Raw genomic sequence first — 13798 nt, 5'->3', positions numbered from 1 at the left:
GTGCCTATAAAGATGAATAAAAGCAAAGGTTAGCACACAGAGAAAAATACTGATAAGCAAGGGCCCCCCTGGTGGTGCAGGAGTTAAAGATAGTGCTATCAAGCTACCGCCAGCCACTGCAGCCACAAATTCTATCCTGGCTGGCCAGGGAACAAACCACATGGCACAACAGACCTCTCCTGCCTTGTCTGCTGCTCCCCTCAGCAGTGTATTTTAGCAGTTTTGCCTGTCTGCTCTCCACTCTCTCTGGTGAATTCTCTCACCCCCTGTACCTCTGGCTTACACCCCAGTTCTTGTATGCATAAATAAATAAATCTTTTTTTAAAAGAATACGATAAGCTCTGGAGACAGAAGCATGCCCCAAGAGCCACTCACTGTTTTGTGCTAGGGAAGGGCTTATTAAGGAAAAGTCTGAATCTTGAAGTTATGGTTGTAAATTACATTAGGTACTTAACTTTAAACTATTAGTTGAATTTGTTTATCCTGTCATGAAAACTATACATGTACTAGTAGTAACAACAATTTGTTAAGTATTGCTTTATGCAGTATAACTCTACATGCTTTTGGTTTATTATCTTGAAACCTTACAAAATGCATCCAGAATTGTTTAAATTTTACAGGTGAGGAAACCGAAACTCAGAGGACATAAGTAATTTGGCAAGGTCACAAAAAGTGGCCGAGATTTTCTTTTTTCCCAGAGTATTTAACCACAATGCTCCTAGCATTCCTTTAGCCCACACTGCTATGACTGAGGTGAGACATTTAAGAAGAATCCTAAAAAGCAGAAGGAAGTGATGGTTCCACATTGTCCTAAAGATAACACTAGATTAGGAGTCAACCCCCAGTTCTCTCTGACAGTCATGTAAACTTGACTAATGTTCAAAAACCTTGACTGTTCATATCTGTAAATCTCAGTGCAGACACTGAGTTAGGTGGTTCTGTGCACTTGTATCTGTTTTGTAGTTTATTGAGCAGATTTCTTTGAACTCTAACTGTAACAGGGTGGTCCCCAGGAAAGGGGGAGGTTCCAGGTTCCCTGCCCCACCCAAATGGAGGGTGGAGATGAGCAGGGAGAGGAGAGGCTGCAGAGGAGACTGAGGAAGGAAGCAGGATGGAGCCAGAAGGAGACCTGGAGGAGGCACATGGAGCCTAGAGACACGTGAAGAAACTGCTCTTGCCTTTTGGTCGTGGACGTGGTGACACAGATGTGGGTGAGACCCGTGGGGAGGTGACAATGGCAGCTTTTATCTTGATTTTGATTTTGCTCTTTTCCTTCCGGGCTTGTCTGGTTGTTTCTGACCCTTTTCTGTGGGTCCCCACTGGAAGATGCTTTGGACTTGTGGCAGGCTTTGGGGCCTTGCTCTGGGCCAATCCCATTTGGATGGAGTTTTATCCACAAGGGAAGGGGTAACTTTGGGTGCTTGATTTAGATTAGATTCTTTGCCTTTCCTGTATTGTTTCCAAATTGTATTAAAGTTCCTTCCCATTAAAGTCTCATATGTTTTGTGTTGATGCAGCGGATGGCAGAACCCATTTAGAATAGTGTAGGGTAAAGAAAATATCAGGCTTTTCTGCCTTTCCGCCATCAGGATAGATGATGGATCCTTGTCCTGAATGCATGCCTGATGGCGGGCACCTGGAATAGGGTGTGGGCCTAGGTGGATGGGATTCAGCTGAGCTAAGACTGTGCTTTTAAGGGCGGCGTCACGGGGACGCCAGCAGCAGCAGCAGAAGCCGAGAACGAAAGAGAAGCCGAGAAGCAGCAGAACCCAGATAGAGTGAAGACTTGCTGGGGGCTGGGAGGCCTGCCAGCCTCCCAGCCCCCCAGCCAGCACCCCTGCCTGCCATATGCCTGGTGAACCCCAAATAAAAAACCTGCAAAACTACTGAGGACTCAGACTCCTCCTTTACCCAGTCTGCATGGGATCAGAAAACCTGCACTGTATCCAGTCCTGCCCTTACAAATAGGTTTGCGGGGTTTGGGTTGCCCCTCTCCCTGCCCTATAACATAACTTGGTGTTACACATCTGGTTTCATCTGATCCTCTCATAATTTCATCTTATTTTCTTTTCAGAGTCCTTTTTAAAGTAAGTCATCTGGGGGCCTCCTGGTGGTACAAGGGGTTAAATCTCAACACTATGAAGCAATCTGCAGCCACTGCAGCATGAATTTGAGCCCCCCCACCCCACCCCAGGGAGTTAACCTAGAGGGCACAGCAGATCTCTCCTGTCTAGTCCACTGCTCCCCTCAGCAGTGTATTTCAGTAAATTCTCCTGTTCTGCTCCCTACTCTGTCTCTAGTGAATTTTTTTACCCCCCACACCTCTGGCCTACACCCCAGTTCTTGTATGCAAAAATAAATAAATCTTAAAAAATAAAATAAAATAAGTAAGTCATCATTTCTATCACTCCAAAGGCAGAAATAAAAAGTTTCCACAAGAGTGCCCAATATACAGGTGAATATAAGATCCTTGAGGACAGCTGGCAGGCTTAATAAAGTACCAACACCTAGGTGGTTGTGATGCCGGAATTGTCAGGCCTAGTCTCCCAGCCAGGAACAGATCCCAGGCTGCAGGGCAGCACTGAGCCCCAGCCGCTAGACCCCCACGGGTTGGTGTCTCACGAAGCCGCAGCAGGAACTTTGCAGACACTCAGGCAAGCAAGTGAGAAGAGGCAGATTTGTTTAGAGAAAGAACAGAAATAAAGTGGGACTCCCAGGCCAGGGAACCAGGCCTGGGAGGGGCAAGGAAGCCAAAGTAGAGTCGTGTCTTAGGGAATATATACCTTTTTTCCCTCATTATTCTAAAGCTGCCCCAGTCTCTTTGTGATTGGTTAGTTCTCGGCTGTCTTACTTAATTTGCTACTGAGTGGGGGATCTTCACATTCCTTATCTAACAGGTTTCTCTTTCCCCATTTGTTACATCTTTATCTTTATGGCCTAGTCTTCCGGGAGAGCATCTCCACACTTTATCTTTATCACCTGAAGAAAACCAGGACCATCCTGGATATTGTCCGTGGTTCTGGAATGTTTGTTTTTTCCATTTTGTTAACAATGGTCCTGGGATGTTTGTTTTTCCCAGTGGAATTGGTTACATTCCCTTGGTTGTACTTATCTCTGAAGCCTCCCTAAATTCTTCAGAGGTCCCCTCCTGCACTGTCCCTAAAACTGCCTAATAACCCTAGCTTGCCCTGTGTCTCAGTTGTCTCAGGTTCTGCATTACGGGAAACTTTGGATGAAAGAAGACTCTTACATTTTTCCTATTTTAGCAGAGATAACATCTCCCCATCTTACTATTGCAGAACCTCCATCTCTCTCCACTTTTAAAACCGGCCAGTTTTTAGAAGCCCCTAAGTGATATCTCAAGAGATGTCTCAAATGAATAACCAAGATCACTGAGTGAGTCATCCATTATTCCCTTCATTTGCTCTGGATTATTTGCCTAGGAAATCTCAGGTGGCCCTCCCATACTGTTTCCTGATGGTTCTCAAATTGACAAGGTCATATGGTATCACCTTGTTCTAATGCTAATCATCTCCTTCTACCCTTCCTGTCCTCATTGAAAGGTCTGGCAGGAGCCAGAGTCACTAGGGTAAAAAGACATCTGGTATCGTGCTCAACGGAGCCCTATAGACCCCCTCCCTACCAGCGCCTGCTGGAAAATCCTGACAGACATAACAGGAACAGTCACAGAATGTTGAAGACCACAGGGTAAGAATGAGGGCCTGCTGATACCATCAGAAAACAACTCTGTTTCTCATCAAACAAGTTCCCTCACCTGCAAGTCCGGTTTCCCTCTCCCCATCCTATAAAAACCTGCTTTCCCCTGACAATGGGCTTGACTTCACCAGCCCCCACCTTGGGTCCGTGAAGTTCACCCAGGAACGCAATAGAGCCCCCCCTTTAAACTTATTCTGTCGTCTTCATCTTTCTCTGCCAACCCTTTCACTCATCACCCTGGAACCATTCTAGAAAATGTCCCTGTCCACCACTTCCTCATTTGATCTTCCCAGTGGAAGTCTATCCTGTACTTCAAAGTCTCACAGACAATTCAGTGTGACACCCACTCTTGCCACTTCTACTTGCTGCAGGGATACATTGATAACCCTGAGAACAAACAGAGAACCAATGATAAACACACACCCAAGAAGGCATCCTATGTTTTCTGCCAGACTTTCTTCTTGCACTTCTAGTTATCCCTGTCTTCCCTCTAGTTATGTAATAAATCTTTTTTTCGTCACTTTGAAGCTTTCCAGGAGCAGTCTGAATAAAATACTCATTTTGCATTTGTTTGACTTAGGAACATTAATAGCAGTTGCATTTATTGAACACTAGCCCAAAATGGTACCATTTTGGTTCCTCCCACAGTCTCCAACTTCCCTTCTATAAAATGGACATATTTGTTAGCCTTATCAAGATTGCTTTGAACACTGAAATTCGAGTTTCCTATGGGAGGCTGAATAATGGTTCTGATGGAGGACAAGAATAGAAAAACTGGAAAGGAAGCCTCACAAGAATAAAACCTGACTCACACAAGGAGATGGAGGTCGAGGGGAATAACATGACCATTAACCCAGCTGTAGAGGTCGTGACTCTTAGGCACCAGCGCCTTATCACAAGGCAGGAGACCCAAGCAGGATCAGACTGCTATAGGGAGTGGAGCACAGGCCTGAGGGTAAAGATATGGAGATTGGGCTCACCCTGGAATCTTTGATCCCTTTCTAGTTTTGCCTGTTACCCAACATCGGCAAAAGCAGGCCATTCCACGGAGGAGTGAGTGAGCCCTCTCAAAGAAAAAAGGACTGTATCAGTGCAGTCTCTGCACAGGCTCAGGGCAGCACTCCCTCTGCCCACCTGTGACTATGCAGGTGCCTCTTTTCACCAACTCTTTCCCTCCACAGGGCAGCAGCTTTTTGGCTGCCCGTAATCTGTACCATGCCAGGACTTCTCTTCACAGACCTCCCTCAGCGGAGGCAGCTCTCCTCAAGGCCGCCTGCCTGTGACCATGCAGGCCTCTCTAAGCAAAACCTGTCCCTTTCCCTTTCCCTAATAAACCTGTTCTTTAAATATGACCAACGTCTCTGTCTCATGGAGAAACTCGCATGGGGAACTCGCCGCGTGCCGCTGAAAGGGGAGCTCTGGTGAAACCTTTCCCAGAGTGAACCCAAGGACTCCGCAACTCTACAAAACTCCAGCAGTTCCACAAAGATATCCTTGTCTTACTCTGTAGAATCTGTGAATATTTTGCCCTATATTTAAGGGTGTTTGCACCTGTGATTAAAGATTTTGAGATGGTAGATTTTTTTTATGTAATCATAAGAATTCTGATAAAATGAATTCAGAAGGAGGCAGAAACAGAAGGCAATGTGATAGAACAGGATTGAAATAAAGGGGTTTGAAGAGGCTACGCTTCTGACTTTGAAGAAGGAGAAAGATGGCTACTAGCAAGGATTGCAGATGGTCTCTGGAAGCTGGGAAGAACAGGAAATAGATTCTCCCCTTTCTAGAAGAAACCTGTCCTGGGGACACCTTGACTTTCACCCAGCTAACCTGAGTTTGGTTGTCTGAGCCCCAAAAGTATAAGAAAGTGCATTTGTGTTGTTTGAAGTTAGTATCAGTATATTTACAGTCATTGTTAAAGCAGCAACAGAAAACTAAATTAAACACTGCCCCTACGGTCAGTCAGATTGGGTTTTGTTGTTGTTGTTGTTGTTATCAGAAATTTCAAAATTCTGGAGCCATCACCATCTCTCAGACACTACCTCCCTTTTTTTTTTTTTTTTTAATAGAGGCATGCTTTATTTATTTATTTTATTTGTTTGTTTGTTTTGTTTATACATGCACTGGGTACAGTCAGAAGCGCGGGAGGGTGAGAGAATTCACCAGAGCCAGAGTGGGGAGCAGAGCAGGCAGAAGGATCGAAGTACACTGCTGAGGGGAGCAGCGGGCGGCAGGAGAGGTCTGCGCGCCATGTGGGACCCTCCTCCGGTGGCCGGGGAGCAGCCGTGGATCGAACCGGCGCCGCAGAGGCCGTGGGCAGCTTCACAACCCAGCGCTCAACCGCTGCGCCACCTGGGAGGCCCGACACTACCTCCCTTTTTATTCAAATTATCATGCGCTATTCCAGTACAACTAAAAAAGGATGTTCCATTATTATGCCCCCTTTATGAGAGGAGAAATGCAGTTCAGAGTAATTAAGAAACTTCACCTCAAATTACACAGGTGTGAGAAATGGAATCTATTGCCACATCAGTCTAAATATTTTAGTCTGTGTTTTAATCGCTATATGAACATGGCTTACCTCCTTCATTCTTCTTTCCACACACCAAGTTATCAAAGCCTATGTTGAGTTTTAATATTCACATTTAATAATTTTATCCTGAATGCACACAAGAGATATTAAAGATCAAAGGCAGCTTTCTTATGGATTACCTCACAGTGAGTCTGTGTCACTCCCAGTTTGCCTCAGCCTTGTTCCCTGCATGATGCTGTAGCCGGAAACCTACTGTAACGGGGTGGTCCCCAGGAAAGGGGGAAGTTCCAGGTTCCCTGCCCCACCCAAGGGAGGGTGGAGCTGAGCAGGAAGAGGAGAAGCTGGAGAAGATACTGAGGAAAGAAGCAGGATGGAGCAAGGAGACCTGGAGGAGGCGCATGGAGCCTAGAGACACGTGAAGAAACTGCACTTGTCTTTTGGTCGTGGACTGGGTGACACAGATGTGGGTGAGACCCGTGGGGAGGTGACAATGGCAGCTTTTATCTTGATGTTGATTTTGCTCTTTTCCTTCCGGGCTTGTCCAGTTGTTTGTGACCCTTTTCTGTGGGTCCCCACTGGAAGATGCTTTAGACTTGTAGCAGGCTTTGGGGCCTTGTTCTGGGCCAATCCCATTTGGATGGACTTTTACCCACGAGGGGACGGGTAACTCTGGATGCTTCATTTAGAAACTAGACTCTTTGCCTTACCTGTATTGTTTCCTAGTTTTATTAAAGTTCCTTCCCATTAAAGTCTCCTATGTTTTGTGTTGATGTGGCGGATGGCAGAACCCATGTAGAATAGGCAGGTTTGCGGGGTTTGGGCTGCCCCTCTCCCTGTCCTATAACAGTACCACTTTACAACAGCAGAAGTTCCTCTAGATGATAAATTTACTAACAAGCAGAATTAAGCTGCTTGCTACTGCACCCTCCTTAGGATTAACTATTAACTCACTGAATAACAGTCCCTTAGTTCCTCCTTATGATTAACCTCAACTTGCTCTAACTGCATTTCTGGAAGAGTTGGGAAAACTATTTTGTAATCCTAATAAAAATTCTCTGTGCTTCTGTGAAGTGATAATGATATCTGAAACAAACATCTCATGATGGCTGAGAAAACTGCTGCAAAGGTCAAACGCCCCGACTCAAGTTGCCTGGATTGTCCAGTCCTCCTCAGACCTGGAAATGCAAAGCCCCCAAGTTTCCCTCACATTCCTTCCATCCTTATAAAATCACAGCACTCCTGAGGTTTAGGAAGTAGGTATTATTAGGGTGCTAACCTGATTGCTAACTCCCTTGATGGCCATTTCAAAAAAATTATTTCACATACAGACAATTCTTGTGTTTCATAGTGTGGCTTTCTGCAGGAGGGCAAAAGCCATGATTTGGTAGTTTACAATGCCAATGAAGTCAGCAGCCAAACACTCCATAAGCTAGGGGCCAGGGAAAAGTTATTTTCTCTGCTAATAAGGGGGAATGAAGATTTTATTCCTCTCCCCTCCTTAAAGGTTTTCTTCTTGAAAACTCAAAGGGCCTGAGTCTTAACTCCAACCAGTTGGTGCAAAAATAATCTTTAAGTGCCAATTTGGTCCTTGTCTCCACTTTTATGACCTCTGGGTATCTCTAAATTTAATGGCTTTGTCTCTTTTGACATATAAATATCTAGAAAGATAGCACCCACCAGCAGGCTACACCAAGGATCCATTGCATCCTTTTTAGGAAGATTAGTTTTATTATCTATTAGGATCAGATTAATTAACTAGACAAATGACTACAGATACTCATACAACAATTATACATACCACAAATGGCTACTGATATACATATGTGTCAAAGCTAGGAGTTGTTGCAAGAACACTGAGAAATCCAAGGAAATTTTATTCCTTAAATCTAAAACTTACTCCTTTGACTTGGGGTTATGGAAGAGTCATTGTGGTATTTGTGGAGTTTCCAGAATGGTTTGCATTTACCTCCATACATTTAAAATTGCTTTTCTATCTCACTCATTCTGAGCAAATACCATTGGAATTATAAAGAGTCTGTTATACTTATTTGTTAGGGGAGGATATGAGGCTCAGAGTAGTTGTTCCTTGTCTGCAGTTGCCCAACTGCTTAAGATGAGCCTGAACAAGCTCCATTTGAAACAAGGTGGTCCCCAGGAAAAAGGGATATTCCAGGTTCCCAGCCCCACCAAAGGGAGGGTGGAGCTGAGCAGGGAGGAGAAGAAGCTAGAGAGGATACTGGAGAAGGAAGGAAGCAGGATGGATAACAAGAAGGAGATCTGGAAGAGGCACATGGGGCAGAGAGACATGTAAAGAAGCCGCCTTTGCTTCTTGGTCTTGGGCTGTTTAAAACAGACATGGGTGAGAGACCCATGGGGAGGTTAACAATGGCAGCTTTTATCTTGTTTTGATTTTGCTCTTTTCCTCCCAGACTTGTCTGGCTGTTTTTGCTCTTTTCTAAGGGTCCCTGCCAGAAGGTGCTTTAGACTTGTGGCAGGCTTTCGGGCCTTGCTCTGAGCCAATGTTGTTTGGGTGGACTTCTACCCATGAGGGGATGGGTAACTTTGGGTGCTTGACTTGGAAACTATATTTTTTTATCTTTTCTGTATTACACAGTAATTGTATTAAAATTACTTACCATTAAAGGTCTTATAATAAATGTTTGTTGTGAGACAGTATATGGCAGAACCTATTTAGAGTGAGCAGGTTTGGGGGTTTTGGGGTGCCCCTCTCCCTGCCCTGTAACACCTTCCTTTCACTGAAAGTTTTAAATAAGCCCAGGAACAGGCCCTCAGTCAAAGACAATCACATACCCTACCTGCCCAACCCATGTGAACCAAATTTCCACTTTCTCTGATTTGGAATGTGTTCCTCTCCAGAGTTATTTAAATCTTCTAGCATGAAAAGAAAACCTTTGTTTTTAGGTAGAAACTGGTTGTGCTCTTGTCATTTTTTCTTTTTTCTTTTTTTTTGGGGGGTGTGATTCAAATGCAAATTTAATGGTTTAGAAACATTTAACCTTTCACAGGGCACACTAAGCATTGTTACTGCCTTGAACTTAATGACAATGGTCTCTCCACCCTTCTCAATTTTACCTTTACACAGAAGGACTTAGCCACTCACCTTTTCTTTTTTCCCCATTGCTTCATTAAGAAGGGAGAGAATAGGGTCTCCCTGGTGGTGCAAGGGGTTAAGCACCGCACTATGAAGCAATCTGCAGCCTGTGCAGCACGAGTTCCTCAGCTGGCCAGGGAGAAACCCACAAGGCACAACAGACCTCTCCTGACTCAACCGCTGCTCTCCTCAGCAGTGTACTTTAGTCAATCTGCCTGTTCTCTTCCCCACACTGTCTCTAGTGAATCTGCTCACCACCCCCCCCCCACCCCACACCGAATCTCTGGCCTGTAGCCCAGCTCTTGTATGCATAAATAAATAAATCTTTAAAAAAAAAAAGGGGGAGAGAATGTATAATTGTTTGAAAAACCATTGTACAAAGTAATTTAGTGAGGGCTTTTAAAGAAATAAGGAAAAATATTGGAAAAATTTTACGAACTAGAAGTGAATAATGGGTTGGTTATACAAAATGAATATTTTATGTAAAGTAGTGATTCTTAACAAAATGGACTTTGAAATTGGTACCTCTTTCCTGCCCTGTAACAGCATCAACTATGCCTTCTATAACAGGAGTGAAACAAGAGGTGTGCCAGCTAGTGGCAGTCATTATAAATCCATAATTTCAGGTTTTCAGGTCTGGTCTCCCAGCCAGGAACCGATCCCAGGCTGCAGCAGCAGTGCTGAGTCCCAGCCTCTAGACCACCACAGGTTGGTGTCTCACCAAACCACAGCAGGAACTACGCAAGCAAGGGAAAAGTGGCAGATTTGTTTAGAGAATAGATATAAGAAAAATTTTATTAAGGAGAAAAGGAACAAATAAAGTGGGACTCCCAGGCCAGTGGAACCAGGCCAGGGAAGGACAAGGAAGCCAAAGTAGAGTCATGCCTTGGAGAATACGCACCTTTTTTCCCTAATTATTCCAAAGCCCTGTCAGTCTCTTTGTGATTGGTTAGTTCTTGGTGGTCTCACTCACTACATCTTAATGTTTCTGTGCTCAGAATTAAGTTTTGTGTCCCAGCCCTTATCCTAAAGTCCTTTGTATTTATCATCCTTGTTCCAGAATGTCCTGTTGCCCATAGTCCTGGGGGTGTTTGATTAGTTGGAATTTGTTGCCCTCATTTCTGGAGACTTCTTTATTCTAGTCTGACCCTAGAAGGTATCTGCTTGCCCTATGAGTCAATTAAGAGCAGGAGAGCTATAGTGTGTCACAAATTTACAACGCTTGGGTATTCAGGAGGAACAAGAGGTTAAGAAGTAAAAAACCAATTCTAAGCAAGAAATGTTTGTTTAAAAAAAACCTTTATTTTTCATGTTATTTATAAGATTACATTAATAAATATTTAAACTTCTCTATTCCAAGACATACATTCCAGAAACACTGCATAATAAATGCTAATCAAGGCAATATGCCTTACAGAGAAGACAAAATGTCCAAGGGATAATGAGAACATTGTCCTTTTTAAAATTTAAACATCAGAAATGTTGCCCACATACTATGAAATCATTTCAATAAATAACAACTGACATTCTTCTTAATAGTACACACCAGATGTATGCACACATTCCCCTGCCTTTACAGTTGTTACAGGGGAGGGAGAGAGTTGACACAGTGACCGGTCTGTTTGAATCCCTTAACTCATTTCCAGCCTTTATCATAGTGGATGGAATGGTATGGTGGGGTCTTGCCTCTAAAAAAATTTTGTTTCATGAATGAAGAACATTTAAAACATATTTCCTTAAAATTAAATAGTAGTCAAGACTGAACTAACTTGGGTTTAACATAAAATGATCTTTTAAAATTCCAGTATGGCAAATTACCAAACATTCAAATCTTTAAATATTAGATAAAACATAAGTGCATAAGCTTTAAAAAATAAATAAATAAATATGTAATAAATAGAAGAAGGCTCATGAAAAATAGTCAAGCACTTTAAAAATAGTCCCAGTGGCTCCAGGATTCATTTGTTTATCTTCTGTTTTCAATCTGATTCATCTCAGGAGGGAACAGCAACTTTTAAGTGTCTTCCTTTTCTTCAGTTCATTTGGTGCCTATAGTGAGAAAATGGTTGCTATTAGTAGAATTCAAAATTTGACTGCATAGCCCTGTACTAAGTGGTTCCTACCTATATACCACTGCTGCCCTGTGTGAAGGAAAATGCCAAACTCCTGGATGCTGTTTAATTGGGAATAAAGAGCATCTGGTCTAAATTACATCATTAATTTTAGCTTCAAAAGGCCAGAACATAAGGCCACGCTGGGCTACAAATGTACACGCATGACGCCATTTAAACCTCATAGCAAACCCCATGAGGTAATTACTACTATTTTCCCCATTTTATGAAGACTCAAAAAAGATTGAGTACTTTCCTGTAGCCTAAATTTACACTTGAGAGGGGATGGGGTTTACTGCAAAGCCCCTGCTCTTCACCTTAACTCTGGAGGGCAATGCACCCAAAATCAGGGGCCTCACTTTTCAGTCCTGCAGTCCATGAGCAGCTAAGGCAAACATTGTTTTTTCCTATATGTGGGAAAACTATTTTCTTTAGTAAATGTTAGATCTATCAAATCTTCTTTACCCACATCCATTTGATAGGGATGCAGGGCACTGGAAATATCCTGTCACCAGAGCAGATTAAATCTTAATAGTGAATTCAGCTCTTAACTATAATGATTTCCAGTCCTTCACCGAACCCGACTTTCCAGGGTACATTTGCAGGAGGCAGGTGCCAGTATTTGAGATCCTTGGCTCTAGTCACCTGTGACTCAGCCCAGAACTCACTTTTTGAGCATCTTTTCGATGATTTTCTTAACCATGGGGGCTGCAGGGTTGAGACAAACTTCCTGCCCATTCTTGAGAGTGGCTCTGCAGAGAGAAGGGGGAATCCGGTGAGGCAGGAGGTAGGGCTGGGGGGTATGGTGGGGGGCACCCGGGCTTGCAAGGTGGTGACAAGCACAATAGCGGTAGCAGCACTTACAGGACTTCTGTTTGGTCGCAGTGGGGTCCTGGGGGCGTCACCTTCACACTCTGGATGTTCTTGAAGTGAATTCCCTGCACGGTCTGCAGGCACTGGCAGCGCAGTTCAGTGACCACCGGCGCCCCTGCAGGCAGAACAGGCTGGCTCAGCGGGGATGTTCCGATGGGCGCCCACGGACCCCAGTCCCATTCTTGGGATTCCCAGGCACCACGATTTTACCTGTTGCGCGCCGGCAGGCGGCGACCAGAAGCAGGAGCAGCATCGCAGCCCGGAGGAGCCGGGGAGCGCGGGGTGTAGCTGGGGAGGCGGCGCGGGCCATGAGGTCGGCTTGGAGATCTGGGCTGCGGTGCCTGGAGCAGAAGAGCTGGTGTGGAGAGTGTCTGTGGTGCTGGCTGTGTGACTCCCTGAGATGAGCGAACCCCTTTTATCGAAGGTTCAGGCGGGAAATCCCGCAGCCAGAAATTCCCTGACGTACCCCCGGTAGTGTAGGAAATGAAACCCCTCCCCTTGGGTGGAGTAGGGCTGCGGGTACCGGCCAATGCCACCCGCCTTGCCTCCCTAGTAACTGTGCGGACTCTGAAATATCTGTCTGCCCCAAATCGCTAATGGGAAAGTGAATCGCCTTGTAGGACTGTGTCACTGGTTAGTGGACAGTCATCATGCGTAATGTTAGTTATCAGGACCAGGGGGATTAGGGCGGATCCGGGAGGGTGTTGGGGAGAGATCTAATTTTTCCCTTTATTACATGTAAATACCTTCTGGTTTGATTTTATTTTCATCTCCTTAAGTACACTATTAAAATGCAGCTGTCATTTGAGATTATACATAAAATAGTTTAGAGATGTTCGCCTGGTTCTGGTATTTTACAAACATAGACAGGCACATTTTTGCTATATCATCCCACAGGGTCGAGGAGGTGATCTGTGTTAATACAATTCACTGTTTAAGACTGAGTGTCGCAATTCTACGTTACTTCCTTCTGTGAAATACTGGAACTTCCAGAGCTGGAGTAAATCCTTGAATGTAATCTTTTCAGTGTAGAGGGCATTGAATAATTTGTGGAAAAGGGACTGGTGATCATTTTGGACTTGTGATGGGAGGGAAATCTGTGCTGGGCTGAGGGAGTTCACAGTTTGTAGCTTTGACCAAGCACTTTTGTTTTTGCTTATTTCTGATCTTTTCTTTTCTTTTCTTTTTCTTTTTCTTTTCTTTTGATCAAAGGCATCAGGAGCCATTCCTAGTGCTCATCTAAGCAGGAAAAAGATATTCCTGTAAAATATGTAAGTGGTAGATCACTAATCTAATCTCATATCTTTGCTTTATGAATAAAAAATCTCATTTTATTTCCATGGTATGTGGACTTTCTGTCTCCAGTGTAATTTATTTCTCCATAGAAAAATCATCAGTCATATTTTGTTTGCACTGATGTTTACCAAAACAATTAATTCCAGTCTTTGTCAT

The 13798-nt window shown here is 44.0% G+C and overlaps 1 protein-coding gene across 1 annotated transcript; it reads right to left on the bottom strand.

Moving 5' to 3' along the window:
• Positions 1-11273: 11273 nt before the first annotated feature.
• Positions 11274-12656, bottom strand: LOC119260938 (growth-regulated protein homolog gamma-like). Its single transcript, XM_037530080.2, has 4 exons — positions 12557-12656; positions 12338-12461; positions 12142-12225; positions 11274-11411 (listed from the first exon to the last, which is right to left on the bottom strand). The coding sequence occupies exons 1-4, from the start codon at positions 12654-12656 to the stop codon at positions 11396-11398; spliced, it is 324 nt and encodes a 107-aa protein (XP_037385977.1). The 3' UTR covers positions 11274-11395.
• Between the last annotated feature and the right edge of the window lie 1142 nt (positions 12657-13798).

The sequence above is a fragment of the Talpa occidentalis genome, unplaced genomic scaffold (genome assembly GCF_014898055.3).
Source record: "Talpa occidentalis isolate TD23 unplaced genomic scaffold, MPIMG_talOcc4v2.1 talOcc4.6, whole genome shotgun sequence".
Classification (NCBI taxonomy): domain Eukaryota; kingdom Metazoa; phylum Chordata; class Mammalia; order Eulipotyphla; family Talpidae; genus Talpa; species Talpa occidentalis.
Note: the sequence above shows the minus strand (reverse complement) of the source record. Positions and strands in the feature narration are given on the sequence as shown.

Excerpts from the sequence above, each read along its gene's own strand:
- LOC119260938 (XM_037530080.2), bottom strand. The coding sequence starts at position 12,656 with ATGGCCCGCGCCGCCTCCCCAGCTACACCCCGCGCTCCCCGGCTCCTC. Across the intron at positions 12,462-12,556 it reads CGCCTGCCGGCGCGCAACAG|GGGCGCCGGTGGTCACTGAA; the intron begins GTAAAATCGTGG and ends TTCTGCCTGCAG. Across the intron at positions 12,226-12,337 it reads TGCGACCAAACAGAAGTCCT|AGCCACTCTCAAGAATGGGC; the intron begins GTAAGTGCTGCT and ends TTCTCTCTGCAG.